Genomic DNA, 14,657 nt, shown 5'->3' with positions numbered 1-14,657 from the left:
TGCTTGATGAAGGATGTTTATTAACTAAATGTTGATTCCAAAACCATGTATTTTTATGTTTGCATATATGTATGTATATTGTGTATATACACACATTTATTTTTTATTTTTTTATTATATATATATATATATATTTTTTTTTTCGGTTTGCTCTACAGACCTTATAGATCTTTGGTCCCCATTCCAAACCTATCTTGGGCTATTGCTTTCCAGTTTTCTGCATGCAGCTCTTTCGCATCTTGTTTGTCTATCCATCTGGTTTATGGCCTCCCACGTTTGTAGCGGTGTCCTGATGGATTGCGAGTTAGATGTTCCGCCCATCTTAGCCTCCTTATTTCTTGCCTTCGTATCGTGAGATATTGATTGACCAGTCTCTGCTAACTGTTCACTATTAGTTCTCCTCCTTGTGTTAAGGCTGAGATCTCAGGCTCCTGTCATTGTACGGATTACTTTCCGTTCAAATCTCTCGTTTCTGTTAGCCCAGTTCTAGCGCAGCTGTATATGAGAGTTTATATATATAATTATAAGTCTTGGTTCTAGATTATCAGGTGCCCTAGTTAGTTATTTTATTAATATTTATTTTTATTCATTTAATCTTTATACCAATCAAACTTTTCCACATATTTTCACTCAGATAACCTACAAACCTAAAGTGGACCCTGTTCCCGACTCTGCAGCTTATGGTAGAAGGAAGGCGGCGCCATACATTTAAATTGCCTCACTAGAGCTGGCAGTCCAGCTAGATAAGCCCATGATACCCTCAGCTTATTCTGTATGAAATTGTACACTTAGTACCTCACTGCTATTTTACCTGGCACTATTACATTAAGTGGTTATTTTTCCACATGATGGTTCCGGGGACCACTTTATTCGCCCGTCGGGACAACCGTTAGCGTTCAGAGATATCTCATTTTTTTTTTCTTTTCTTCATTATAATATGACTAAACCTGTTTATTATGAATATAGAATTTTCTCTCTCTCATATACTAAATTGTGTAATATTAATCTAAAAATAAAATACAGATTTCTACGTTTTATAAGATCCTATGTTTATTGTAAGCGGATTTCGCCTGCTAGAAATAGGTGACTCTAGAAAGCTGTATTCCCAGATATGTCCGAGATATGTTAGACCATGGGAATGTTATTGTTGACAGACAGAACAGAGGTAGGTTCCCACCTTTTGTTGCTTAGAGAATTCACTACTCTTTTGTACATGATGCTTCCATATAACATGGGGGATGATAGATGTATTCTATATAGTTTGGATTTTATGTTTTCTCAAATCCGAGAAAGTAAGAGAAATGGAGATATTCATGATTCGATTTTATTATGTTTTCGTTAATCCAGTAATTAATTTAATCCCTTTTGGGATTGACTCCTTTAAGATGAAATCTACCATAGTTCAATATAATATCTTTTTTCTTTTCATTATAATTGTTTCAATAACAATTCCTTCATTCAAATTTACTTTTGATCATAAAAAAAAAATTGCTGCCTTACATTTCATTTTCATCTTTTGTTCTTTGACATCCTTTCGTTCAGTATCATTTAAGACGTGAAAGGTGCAAAACGGGATAATTTCAACTTTCGTTGTTTTTCAGAGAATACGAAAATATTCAAATTACGCATATTATTGTTTTTAAAATTATTTTTATAGATTAGTAGTTTTTGAATTGGATCAAAAATAGATTCGTAAAATGTTGTTCATCTATTCCAATTTTTTTAAAAATTAAATACTTAATATAATATAACAATATTATATATAATAATATAATTATACAATATATAATTCTAACTTTTTTAAAACTAAATAAATTAGATCTATTTTTCAAAGTAAAAGTCAATAAACCAAGAAAAAAGCTCTTGGCATAATAAAGTAATATTGTAATTATTAAAGATTTATAACAGATAATTATGAAATAACATGAAGGATAAACTAAACAAATTTTATATTATTTTGAAAGATGTATTTTTTATAATTTTTTTTTTATTGTATTTTATGTATTTTTTAAAAAGTTTATTTTAAATGTAGATGTAAATATAAATTGATATTTTAAAAGCATAAACGTGGAGCTTTCTTTCAATAGTCAATATATTCATTTTTGGAAAGTTATTATTAAATGAAAATGTTTATATGTCAAATTTTGTATTGATAATGTTGGTTTGTATCATATATTAGACATGGTTAAATTTATATTTTGAAATAAACTGAGAACTCCTCAGGTAGACATATTAAAATCATAAATAGACTTAATGCAATAAAAACGAAGTCTCCAGCTTTTTGAACAAGTTCGGATAGTACCTGTGTGACTTTCAGGATTATTAGGGATAGGTGACTTTAGATTTTAGCTCTGCTTGGTTAACTATTCTGAACATTCATATGAAAGGATCAAAGTTAGAAGATCATGAGATGTATTCTGCATATGAACTGTTTATCAAAACCAGTAGGGCAATGGCTTCTAGAGTATCAACTGTCATACTGCTTAGCTTGAGAAGGGTCCCTAAACGTGGGCTTAATACCTTGTAAGTAGTTAAGCCAACTTTCGCTCACAGTCAGACAAAGGTTTAACCTGTCGGGAACATTATGTGGTTTCAAAAAGCTGCTGTTATTGTGTATTTAATTTATATTTTCAGTCAGGTATTCTTATTTATTATGCACAATAATTTTAAATTATTGGGTTGTGGGGAGGAAACTTAGAATACGTGAAATACAAGAAGAAGAATTACAAATATGATAACAGTAGCAACTAAATGAAATGTCTTATTTAGGAAAAAATAAATATAAATATTTTCCTAAATCAGACATGTCGTATAGTTACTATTATTACCATATTTTTATATATCCTTCTTCTATTTCACGTATTCTAAGTTAAAACCGTTAACGGTTTCTTCCCCACCCCTTTGTTTACTTCCGATTTCATTTTGTTTTATTTATATAATTTTTACCATACCTTAATTTACCTTATTTATTTTATCCTATCATTTCAAAATATTTTTAGTTGATCTTGTATCTGTTTAGCCCTGATACAGCACTCTAAAGTGGGGCAAAACGTCGGCAAAATAGTTTTTAAATATTTTTGCTATTTTCTGACCGCACCCCTGACCATCTTCATAATTTGAATTATTTTTATATGTAATAATTATAAATATTCTCATATTCAATATTCGTTTCCATAAACAAACATTTATCATGTTATTTTATTCCCCGCCATAGGTAGTGAATTTAGATTTTAGTCCCATGCGCGGTACAACTTGGTTGGTCAATCCAGGACCATTTTCACTCCCTAAGTCCTTATTCGTCGCAATACTGTAACTTGAATTATATTTACCGAGTGCAGTTCCCTAAATTTTGCGTTGTGTAGCATTCAAAATTCTCACGTTAACTCATGTTTTTTTGTACTGAATATTTTACATTTAATCTTATTTTCAAAAACCTTTAGGCGCTGCTCTTCCCTTAGTATAAGAGGACACGCCTCACCTCCGTAATGAACTGTAGGAAGGATAATTGTTTTGTAAATTCTTACTGTTAACATTTTGGACAGCTAAGCAATTTCGAATTTAAAAATAGCAGCCATTTCCCGCCTTTAACCTCGCTTTTATTTCCCTATCAATTTCGTTATTTTTAGTTCCTATAGAACATAAATACTTAAACATATCTACCTGTTCTAATGTATTTCCTACTATTTCTAAATCACTTAAATTGCTCCCGTTTCTACTGCTAACCATTTTGTTTTCTGCGTATTTATTTCAAAACCTAGTTCCTTACTAGAGTTTATCGATGTAGTTGTATTTAGTTTTATGGTTTAATTGTCACACCTAAGCATTTTACTACCCTATAAATCCTTTTCCGCATGCATCTCATTTTTAATAATGTATTCTATATCTAATCCTGTATTAAATTAGATAGGTGATACAACACTTTTAGTTTAGATAGATATTAATAAAACATTCATAGGCTAGATATAGCATTCTCAAAATTATTTATCACAGTAGTGCAGATTCAGTAGTCTCCTTCTATTAGTCAATAATGTTTGTATGATTTAGATTATGATAATTTTATTTGTATTAGTGGCCGTGTATCGAACATGGTTGGACGTGTTCACCTCAAAAGCCTTTCTTCAGGCAACATTATGCCTTTCTCCATAACATCATAGTGGTTTTATTTCGTCAAACCTGTTTGCAGAACTTCTGATTTGGTCGCTCAACCTACATACTATCCCATCTGAACACCAACTCAACCAAGTTTTAAGATCGTGCTCCTTAATGACAAGAAACTCTCATGGTTTATTAACATTGTTAAAATTATTAACATTCGCCGGGTATCTTGCTTAATATCGTCATGACCCAGATCAACGAACTCAATCCTCCCATCTACATCTCCGTTAACCTAATGATTCAGTTATTAGGGTTTTATTGGTTATTTTATTCATCCGAACTGAAGATACCATTTACTTATTGGAACCTGTCACAAGAATAGTGAAATTACAATAAAATATCTTGAGCAGCGGACCTGCTCTCCAGAACAATTACTCAGTTTATTAAAAGGCTTTAATTGAAGAGCTCTTAGCATCTATGCATGACGGGCTACACTGGAAAGATCTCAACTGGTTAATATGGGAATCAATGCCATACCACAGTTTGTTACTGGTTTGATATTATTTTATATTTATATTATCTCTTTTAGCATAAATACCAATACCGTATTGTTGTTATAAATTATTAACTATTTGAAATCATTGTTTTAGAGCATATAACTTTTCTTTTTTATGTTTTGATATTTATTTTTTACTTAAAATTAGACACAGGATTAGACAGGCCTGATATTTTTCCCTTATCTATGTGTTCTTAATTATTTAAATAGATCCATTTTCTTTTTTAAATTAACTCATCCCATTATTCATCCGTTGAATTTTGTGACCATTCTTTTAAAAAGATCTAACATTTGAAGGATGTTCATGTTGCAATCTAGAAAGATGATTATTACATCTCATATTTTTACAGTTCAATTTTTATGTTATATATGGAGTTATTGTAATTTATGTTATATATTAAAAAAGAGATTTCAATAAGTTTCTTAGCAAAGGGTGGTTTTACTTGAAATTATACATTAGTCGGTTCAGAATTATTTAGAAATAATAGCTCGAGAGAATTGTTTCCCTTGGAATATAAATATTAATAAACTAAGCATAATAGGTTTAGGTGATGGAAGATCAAAGGCCAAGAGAAAAGGGAATTTTGTGGAGGTGGTGAAGGGTAGCCAACTTTGGCAGGTACCGCCAACTTAATTGCATCAAACACTACAGCCAATAAACTTTCTGCTACCTTACCATGTCATAACACTGACGTCATATCAGAGACCTAAAATTTAAAAGAAATAGTAATTCTTAATTATTTTTAGCACAACTTTGAAATAATTTCATGTTATTAAATGTAATTTTAACAAATTTTATGAAAGAGATGGAGATGGTCGGGGGTGCGGTCAAAAAGGAAAAAAAAAAAGTTAACAACTAATTATTTACCGTCGTCTCGCCTTTCCAGGGCTAAAAAAGATATATAATATATATACACAAATATATTGACAATGTAAGATAATAAGATCTAATAAAGTAAACTAAGGTATTGTTATAAATTATGTAAATATAATTGAAAAATCCTTTATACCAATCGACTATATACTTAGCTCAACATCGAAATTTTTTGTACTTAAATTCTTATACTCATCAGTACAGATTTCTTATCCATGAAGTACTTTGATGGGTTAAATTGAAAAAAAAAACCGACCGTTGTTTAATCTTAATTCGTTTGTTCTTTCTTGTTTAACTGAGTAAAGCTTAATCATCACGTCTTTTTTTTTTTTTTGGAATATTTAATTTATTGTTTTTTCTGATGTATCTGTATATTTCCTATGGTAGTTCTAATTGTATGCTGTATTATTGTTCTGTTGATATGTCAGGGTTTAATCCAAAAATATTGTTGCCTGATGTGAAATACGGGCATTCCTTAATGATGTAGCTAATTGATTTAATCTATTTAAGTATGATTGATTTGAGTATTTAAGCTATAATATTGTCTAGCACTATTTTAAAAATATTTTTGTATCTTGATTATTTTCTTTCTTGCAGGGATGAGTGCAAGGAGATAGGTTTCACCGCAGTGGTGGACATGAGAGGTGCCGGCTCTACCTGGACCACAGTCAAACCCATCCTCAAGGTCTTGCACGATCACTTCGCCTCCGCCATTCACGTCGTCTACATTATCAAACCTGACAACTTCTGGCAGAAGCAGAGGACCTCGCTCGGATCTCATAAGTACAAATTCGAGGTGAGCAAAAAAGTTATTAAATAGAAAAGAAGTTGATGATATGCAATATTTGATATTGCGTCCAAAAAATTCTGTTCGCCTACGATTTTCGATGGATCATAAATAATTGTATTTATCGCCAAGTTTTAGTTAAGAGTTATTAAACGAATTCATTATCGTAATTACTCATAAATCTCTAATTATTTGAAACATTCTATTTTAATTAAAACTAGTTGGAATCGAACTCACGACAGCCATACTTCATTAGTTTTTTTTAGTAGTCATAGTTATATTTTACTGGTAAACATCTTCATCATAAACATTTTATCCCCATTACCGTTTGCGCAATTTGGGGTTACAATTTGCAGAGTCTGGACCAGATATCTCGCTCTTGGACCATCTCCCTTCTACTCCAGTCCATATCCCGCCTCCTGAACACCTCTTTAACACTCTCCTCCTAGGAAATGCGTGGTCTTCCTACTGCTAAACATACGGGAGTATAACAAAATTTTAAAAGGAACTTGCCATATTTACTTTTTCTTTCAGCAAAGGTTCTCTTTGAAAAGTAAGAACTATCACTTAGTTGATTTAAAGTGGAATTAAGTTAAAACATTGAAAATCAAGTTGAAGAAAGATTATATTTTATGGTTACTAGATAGTACAAGAGCCCAAGAGGAGAAAAAAGGCAGTTATTTCACCCCAATTTTTGATTACTTAAGTGAAAACTATGTATAATTACTAGTAAAAATTGATGAGTCAGCTAAGTATTGGTAGGGGGAATAAAGAATGGCGGCTGTTTCAAAACGTTAAACATAATTAATTTTTTATTCGGAGCTCTGTATCTGTAAAACTATCAATAACAATAGAAAATCTAAGAGAACATCATTTAAAGTAGAGTAAATGTAAGCTCTAATAGAGCTATTTACTTTGAATAGTTCCCGAGATATAGCTTTCTAAAAAGCAACATTTAATTAAAAAAGTTGTATGGAACGTATTGAAAGATCAGTAGTCAATGAATTTATTTTGAAAATTTATATCTCAAAAACCATTTGACGTACAGATGTCTATTAACACTCAAATTAAAGCTAGTTTAATGAATTATAAAGTGGTTTATAACCTTTACCTTCGTAAAAATAGTAGTTTTTATGATATTTTCTAAAAAAAAAAAATTAGCAAATATCATGAAAGCTACTATTTCTATGAAGGTAAAGTTCATATATTTATAGCACATTAAACTAGATTTAATTTGAGTGCTAATAGACTTATGTGCGTCACATAGTTCCTGAGATATAGATTTCTCAAAATAAATTAACTAACTACTGATATTTAGCTTTTTAAAAGTCTATATCTCGAGAACTATTGGACGTAAATAGCTCTTTTAAGGCTAATATTTCAGCAAATATACTCCAGTTTGAATAATGTTCTTTTAGATTTTCTAGTGTGTAAAAACTACCAATTTTAAGATATAGAGCTCCGAATGAAAAATTAATGTTTTTTAAGGTTTTGAAACAGCCGCCTTTTTTTATTCCCCCTACCTGTACTTGGCAGACTCATCAGTTTTGACTAGTAATCATACATAGTTTTCATTAAAGTAATCAAAAATTGGGTTGAATAACTGCCTTTTTTTCTTCCCAGCTCTTGTACTATAATGGTTCAATTTTTTTTTACAAGTATGTAATTAAACTAATACTCATTATCACGTTGAAACGAAGTTAAATTTGAATTCATATCATGATTGCATAGAATATCTGTTTCCTGATGATATAACATTTTTAAAAGTTCTTGAAAGAATAAAGAAAGTGTTTCATATTTCGCTTTTCAGTTTTCATTTTATCAAATATACCTCATACTTTTCAGGAAGAAGCAAGATAGCTTAGTGAGTATGGCCCTATTTTCTTGGTGGCAAGTTTGAGTACGAGTGTAGTAGAAAATTCATTTTACTGTTATATCAGCCGTAGATTGATCCTGGGTCTATATCATCTGGGAATACACCCTCTATAAGCGGGAAAATTAATAATTGGGGGGGCGTTGGGGTTGATCGTGATTAAACAACTCCTTGTACAATCTTTGGTCTAAGAGCAGTAGCAGTTCTTTTCCTAGTATGAACCGAGAGGCCTCCACGGGTTACTTCTAAAGTCGACAACTATTTATTATCCAACGTTTCTCCCTGATGAAACCCTTCGTTTTAGAGGTCATTTCTTTTCTCTCTTCCTCCCCTCCTCTCACGAATAAGTATGTATAAACATTTCTTATTATGTATTTTTTATTAATTCACTATGAAGTGAATATGGTCTTATTTCTTTTTTCTAGTTCGTTTCACCCAATCTCAGCAAGTATACGTGTGAGTAAGTTGCATGAATCCCGAAGGACGGTTCAGTTTGAACCATGGACGTTGAAGAATACTGAATTCTCATTGGGTTTCTTATGCGAAGGAGATTTCACCATTGGAGTAGCGATCCCTCCGCAGACATATAGAGAACTGGCTATAAAGGGACATTGAGTCGGCTGCGGCTGAGGGCCGTGGTTTTATAGACTGTTCGGTTCCAGGGCAAGTTGTCACGTATACCATTACAGTTTATCTCCCTCCGGGGCTCACATCCGTCGTCTTCTCGGAGAAGATACCCGTCAATCCGGTTTTATCTTTTCTTTTTTATTGTTTGATTGGTATTTAATGTAAGTGGAGGTCTGCAAATTAGGTTTACTCTGTTGGACGTGCTTTGTTGCTCCGTCGCTTGTGGTTTTCTTGACTCAGCCAAATCAATAAAACAGGTGTATGAGAAATCGGTACTGTAAGATTTACTAAAGAACAATAAACGAATATCACCTTTAGCAAAACTTATTTTGATTGCTTTTTAGTCATCTTATTAACATTATTCTGAAATCTCTGATATAATTTCTAGTTAGTTTATTTCTCAAAAACTGTGTGATCATATAAGAAAAATTATTGTGAGTTATCCTAAACCACACTATAATATCACCATATCAATCTTCGTTAACAAAGTAGAGTGGAACATACTAGACATAGCTTTGTGTTTAAACTACTTTTGAAAATACCTCACTTTATAATTACTTACATGACTATATCAGATGTACATCATTTGGTTCTAGATTTTATAATTTCAATTCTTTAAGCTTATTATTAAGTTGACATCAGAGACTAAAGTAAGGAAATCACAAGAGGACGTAATGATTACCAACAAACTAAAAGAAATTATTCAGACAGACCATCTAATATTTATGGGCTCAAATAATTCTCACAGATGAACGGATGATATAATAAAAAAATGTTACATTTAAAAGTTTTATTCTACTTCTTAAGTTTCATCGCTACAATAGCTTTTTAACTTTGACACGTGAGACTGACCTGCAGCTAAATCCTTTAGATATCAGATAACACCTATTTTTTAATATACTCATTTTCAGTCATTAAGAAGTTATGATTTACCATGGAGAACACATTTCGTATTCTTCAGAATTAAAGGTGTACTCCAATGTAGAATCTTGTTGGCAATTTTGCGTGATAAATCATTTTTAAGTATTTTTTAAATTTTTCTTATATTTAAAATAATATATATTTGTTAAAAATAAACAAGTAGTTTCAGGAATGATTTTTCCATGATTATGAATGATAAATTTATATTATGAATTCAAAATATTGTATAAGAAGAAATTTCCAGAGTTTTAAATACATTTTTTGTTATATTCTCCCAAACATTTAAATAGCGAATTCTTATGAATATATATAAGCTTAATACAATAAACTTTTAGTGGTTACGTTAGTAGGATAATGTGAATGTTGTAGTTAGCATAAATTAGGAACCCATATTTATAATCGACTTCGCATAAACTGAACTACAAAAAAAAAAGTTGTTCAACATTTACAACAGGAATCACCCCTAAAATTACAATCCTTGTTCCCGTGCGTGCTTACGCTGTAGGGTTTGAGCAGGTGTTGCTTTATGCCTCGGCAGCTGCGTTCTGTCTACGAGACCTGGGTCCTTAATATGGCCGGTTTATTAATCTTCAAAATTAAAATATGTGAATAGTTTGTACACAACAGTATATGAGAAAATTTTAGTTTTGCATTTACCCCCTCCCTTTACAATGGGGGTAATAAGTCAACACTTTAACCAATGTTTTTTAAGGTGATATTAATAATTTAAACCGTAAATTGTTATATATTTTTTTTAAATTGATTAGAGATAGGTGAAAATTATTCTATCAGCGACTACATTTTTAGTCACAAAAAATAATAATACCATAATTTATATTTTATATTGGTGTTGTTATTAATGGCTATATTCGCTAATAGCCATTAATAACAACACCAATATATAACACAAACTAATAAAAGTGCAGTTATTAGTTTGTGTTATATATTGGTGTTGTTATTAAATATATCGATAACAATATTGGAATACAAATTTATACGAATTTCGGAGTTGTAATCGAATAAATTTTAGTTGTTCTGATTAAACTTTAATTTATGATAAAAAATGTAGTCGTTTTTTAGTTAGATAAATTTTCAACTGACTGCCTGATTCTGACATAGAACTTATTGCCACTGGAACACCTTTCATCTTTTATTCTTTTAAATAGCTTTTTCCTACTTAAATAATAAAATAAATAAGCTTTTTTTTCTTTGTTGGACTTTAGTAATGTTCTCACTACTTGAGGCCATAAACAATTCTCTACAAAGGATTAGAGAGCTTTTTGGCTTTTGAAGTCTAAATTTGTTGAGTAATAAGTATGTGTCGATTGTTTCGTTATAGCCTATCGTTAAAAATGCGCTTTTCACAAAGGGTCATTTTCTACTCAAATAAATTAATGGCGCCCAAAATATTTATATTTAATTTCTACGCGGCATTTATGTGGAATTAGGTCAAATCGTTAAGTATAAAATATTTTTATAAAACTTATGATATACGATTGTGTATATATAAAAAAATAATCCTAGAACGGTGAAAAACGTTCTAGACTAGCTTGGGTTGAAGAGTTATAGCGATAAGGTGCACTGAGTAGACCCTAGGGAGCAATTTAGTGCTCTATCCATAAATTCAGGGCGCCGCGGGGGAAGCAAGAGTTTTCAATGAGCTTTAATTACTTATTATAATAACAGATTGCCATTTAATACCTTAGCGTAATTACAGTGGGTCTTAAGTGGCTATAAATCTTGAAATCTTAATGTGTGTCAGGTTTAAGGACCAATGCCGCCCAACCGCTGCTGAGATGTAACAGCTACTCATGGTGGTCCTGCCTAAGATAACTTGAAGGTTTAGATGTTATCCTCCCACTGGTTGTGTTTGAAAGGAAAATGAGTTCATGGAGTTTGGTTTACACTATACTACAATCGCCTGACAAATGTCTATTTTATGTACGCAGAAAGTGTCTTTTAAGGACCAGTAGGGATAGGTAAAATAAAAATAAAAACTGTACCGCTATACCCTGTGAAGAAAAAATTAGGCTGTCCGTTCATTATATGAAGTTAGCATAAATTAAGCATATTTTCTTAAAATTTAAAATTTAAAAAGAACTGATAATTGTTTCTATTGTTTAAAGAAATAAGCGATAAATAACTATAATTAAAATATATCGATGCTTTGCTCGACTAATAACTAATCTGACAAACAAGCTTTTTTATTTATTGCCCAATAATTTTCAATAGCTATATTTATATTATTAATAATTATATAATCATCCTCAATGACCTTAATGTTCGATTTGTGACCGATCTAGCCCGAACCAGATATCAATCTTTCCATTACAAACTCCCTAACCACTCAAACCCATTAGTTTCTAATCTTGCTTCCTCTTTTATTCCGGACAATCATCCGAGGCGTCTGAAAAGAAGATGGTCTCGAGACCTTATAATGTAAAAATGTTTTTAGAGTGTTACAAATGGGTAGTTTTTCTAAATGCTCGTTCCATACCATCATAATTTCCTCAAATTTACTTGGTGTATTTCTGTACAGTTGTAAATATCAATAAATAAATTTAAAAAAAATTATATATTAACTATATTTACATTTTGATAACTATTCCAATAATTAGTCAGTCTCTGTCAATGGAAATAGGACATTATTTGGGCTGATTATTACTCCGGTAAAATATAAAGAAGTGAAATGAAAGGAAAAATAATTTATATTCTTTCATATCAACATGAGCATGGCGCAAGAGTATACAAATATAGAATTAGTTATATAAACATCAGCATAATAGAAGTGGTTACTAATATACAATTAGTTGTTCCAACATTACACCGAATCGTATAATGAATTATAATGCACATTACCAGTAATCTGTCAGTAAAAAATTCAAAGAAACTTAAATCCAACGATGTCTTTTTTGTATCATACATTTTTGAATACAGGCTGTTTACACTTCAGACACAGTGGTTAATTTGATGTTCGTGTAAGGTTTTAGGGATTATTAACGAACGGATTCCTAAAATGTTAATAAATACTGGACCGACGCATAAACATCCGAGGCAGAGGTGGGAGTATTGTGTCAAGACTGATTTGGGTTTTGATGGGCGTCATCGTATTGGTGTATGTAGAAAGCAATTGGTGTTGTCGGCATCGAACCTTCGGTTTCGCCAACTGTTTATTATTACACGTAGGTTTTATCGGAGACCCTCAGCTATCTCCGGGATTCTAAGTTGCTTTTTATCAATTAGAGGAAGGACCTGCTTTCTTTTCTCGTGAAGCAATTGTGGAGTAGTACCAATCTCATTTGAAGTTATTTCTAAAAACCTTTAACATTTGTTTGTGCTTACTAAACGTCGATTTACACTTTACGTACTTGAAATATTAAGTGTAAATGGATGTTTGGTTTAAATCGATCTTAAAGCGTGGTGAGTCAAAAAATAGTTTCTATTGTCAATTACTGTTTAAATTTAATTTTATTTACAATTATTTTTAATGATGTTAGCTGGAACATATATTGAAGTAATGCTGTCAAAATAGAAACTAATTACTTCAATATATGTTCAAATGAAAGTTCATTAATCAGAAAGGAAGACGAGCAAGTGTTTATTAGAGGAAAGGGCTATTCAATCAGGGGCAGCGGCCATGGGAAAAAAGAAATCCGACTCACAGAAGTAATTGATGGTTCTATCTCTTTGAAATCTTTCTTCACTTATCGGAAAATTATTTGTTTTTTTATTATTGCCCTTATTAGATCCTATTTAGAAAGGAAATATTGCTGTTTTATCGATATTTTCCTGCTGAGAAAACCAGTATCGCAAGCGAGTGAAAATTCTACTTACATGAAAATACTTTATTCATTATTTATGTACTTATGTAGCTTTTGAGATTAAGCAGTAACAAATCAATTTCTTAATTTATAAAACGAAATCAATAAAATTATGCTTCATTTTTATATTTGGGTCATTTGGTTCAATATAATTGGTTATGATTTTACAGACTTCTTTCTCTTTCTCTATATATAGTACACACACACACATATACAGCAACTAGCATATAATGAGGTTCTCTATTGAAACTTAATATATCCACTCTATGGAAAGTTATTAGAAAAAAAAAATTAAAATTGAGGCATTTCATGTAGTTAAGTTTATTTTTTATTAAAATTTTAATTTTTTAGTTTAAATTTTGAAATAAAGGGAAGATGAATGAAAAGTAATTTATTTATTTAGTATTTGAATATTGATCAATACATTTTATTTAAAGTCAAAATTGAACAGAATCCAATGTGTGCCATTTGTTATATTTAATTTAATTTTAATTTGAAGTTGGTTCGCACGCATTGTGTACTAGAGATTTATAAACAATATGTCCGTGATGGAAGAAAATATTCATTTTCATTTGATCATTTTCTGTTTCGGTGCCTAAAAAAAACATAAATAGCAGCTAAGAGTATAAGTATCAGATCAATTTTTTCAGAGTTTTTTTTTTTGGAAATCTTTATTATTTATCAAATTCTGTTTTATTTTCTATTTAATTATATCTCGTTATATTTCCTTTGCCTAGAACTATATAATTATTCATTTGTATTTTGTATAATTGAAGTGAGCCTCTGGATCGAAGAATTTCCCCGACCGAAGCAGCCGGCGTTTTTCCCCCGCACTGCACCACTAATTGAACGAACGACTTCAACTCATAAATTAAGAGGCTTAATGTTGGAGTTGAATATAGTTTGTTGTGATCTATTGCCTGTGTGTTCATAGTCACATATTTATGATAGATCTATGTATGAATCATACTAAGTTAATAAGTTTTGTGACAAAAATAAAATTTTACACCAAAATCGTATTCAGTTTATATCAAAATTTAAATTTTTGTTGTTTTATAGGTGTTAAAAATTTGCTTTTGCTATAAAAAAAAATTATCTGAATG

The 14,657-nt window shown here is 30.8% G+C and overlaps 1 protein-coding gene across 1 annotated transcript in view; it reads left to right on the top strand.

The window, feature by feature from the left end:
* The window catches only part of trio (trio Rho guanine nucleotide exchange factor), a 669,473-nt gene that overhangs the window by 209,347 nt on the left and 445,469 nt on the right, over positions 1–14,657 (top strand). Inside the window, exon 4 of the mRNA XM_024360812.2 lies at positions 6,123–6,321. Within this exon, the coding sequence (XP_024216580.2) occupies positions 6,123–6,321 (199 nt within the window). The remainder of the gene's footprint in view (positions 1–6,122; positions 6,322–14,657) is intronic.

The sequence above is a fragment of the Halyomorpha halys genome, unplaced genomic scaffold, assembly GCF_000696795.3.
Source record: "Halyomorpha halys isolate HHAL.00 unplaced genomic scaffold, Hhal_1.1 Scaffold87.1, whole genome shotgun sequence".
In the NCBI taxonomy this organism is placed as follows: Eukaryota; Metazoa; Arthropoda; class Insecta; order Hemiptera; family Pentatomidae; genus Halyomorpha; species Halyomorpha halys.
The sequence above is the reverse complement of the archived record's forward strand: the minus strand, read 5'-3'. Positions and strand labels throughout refer to the sequence as shown.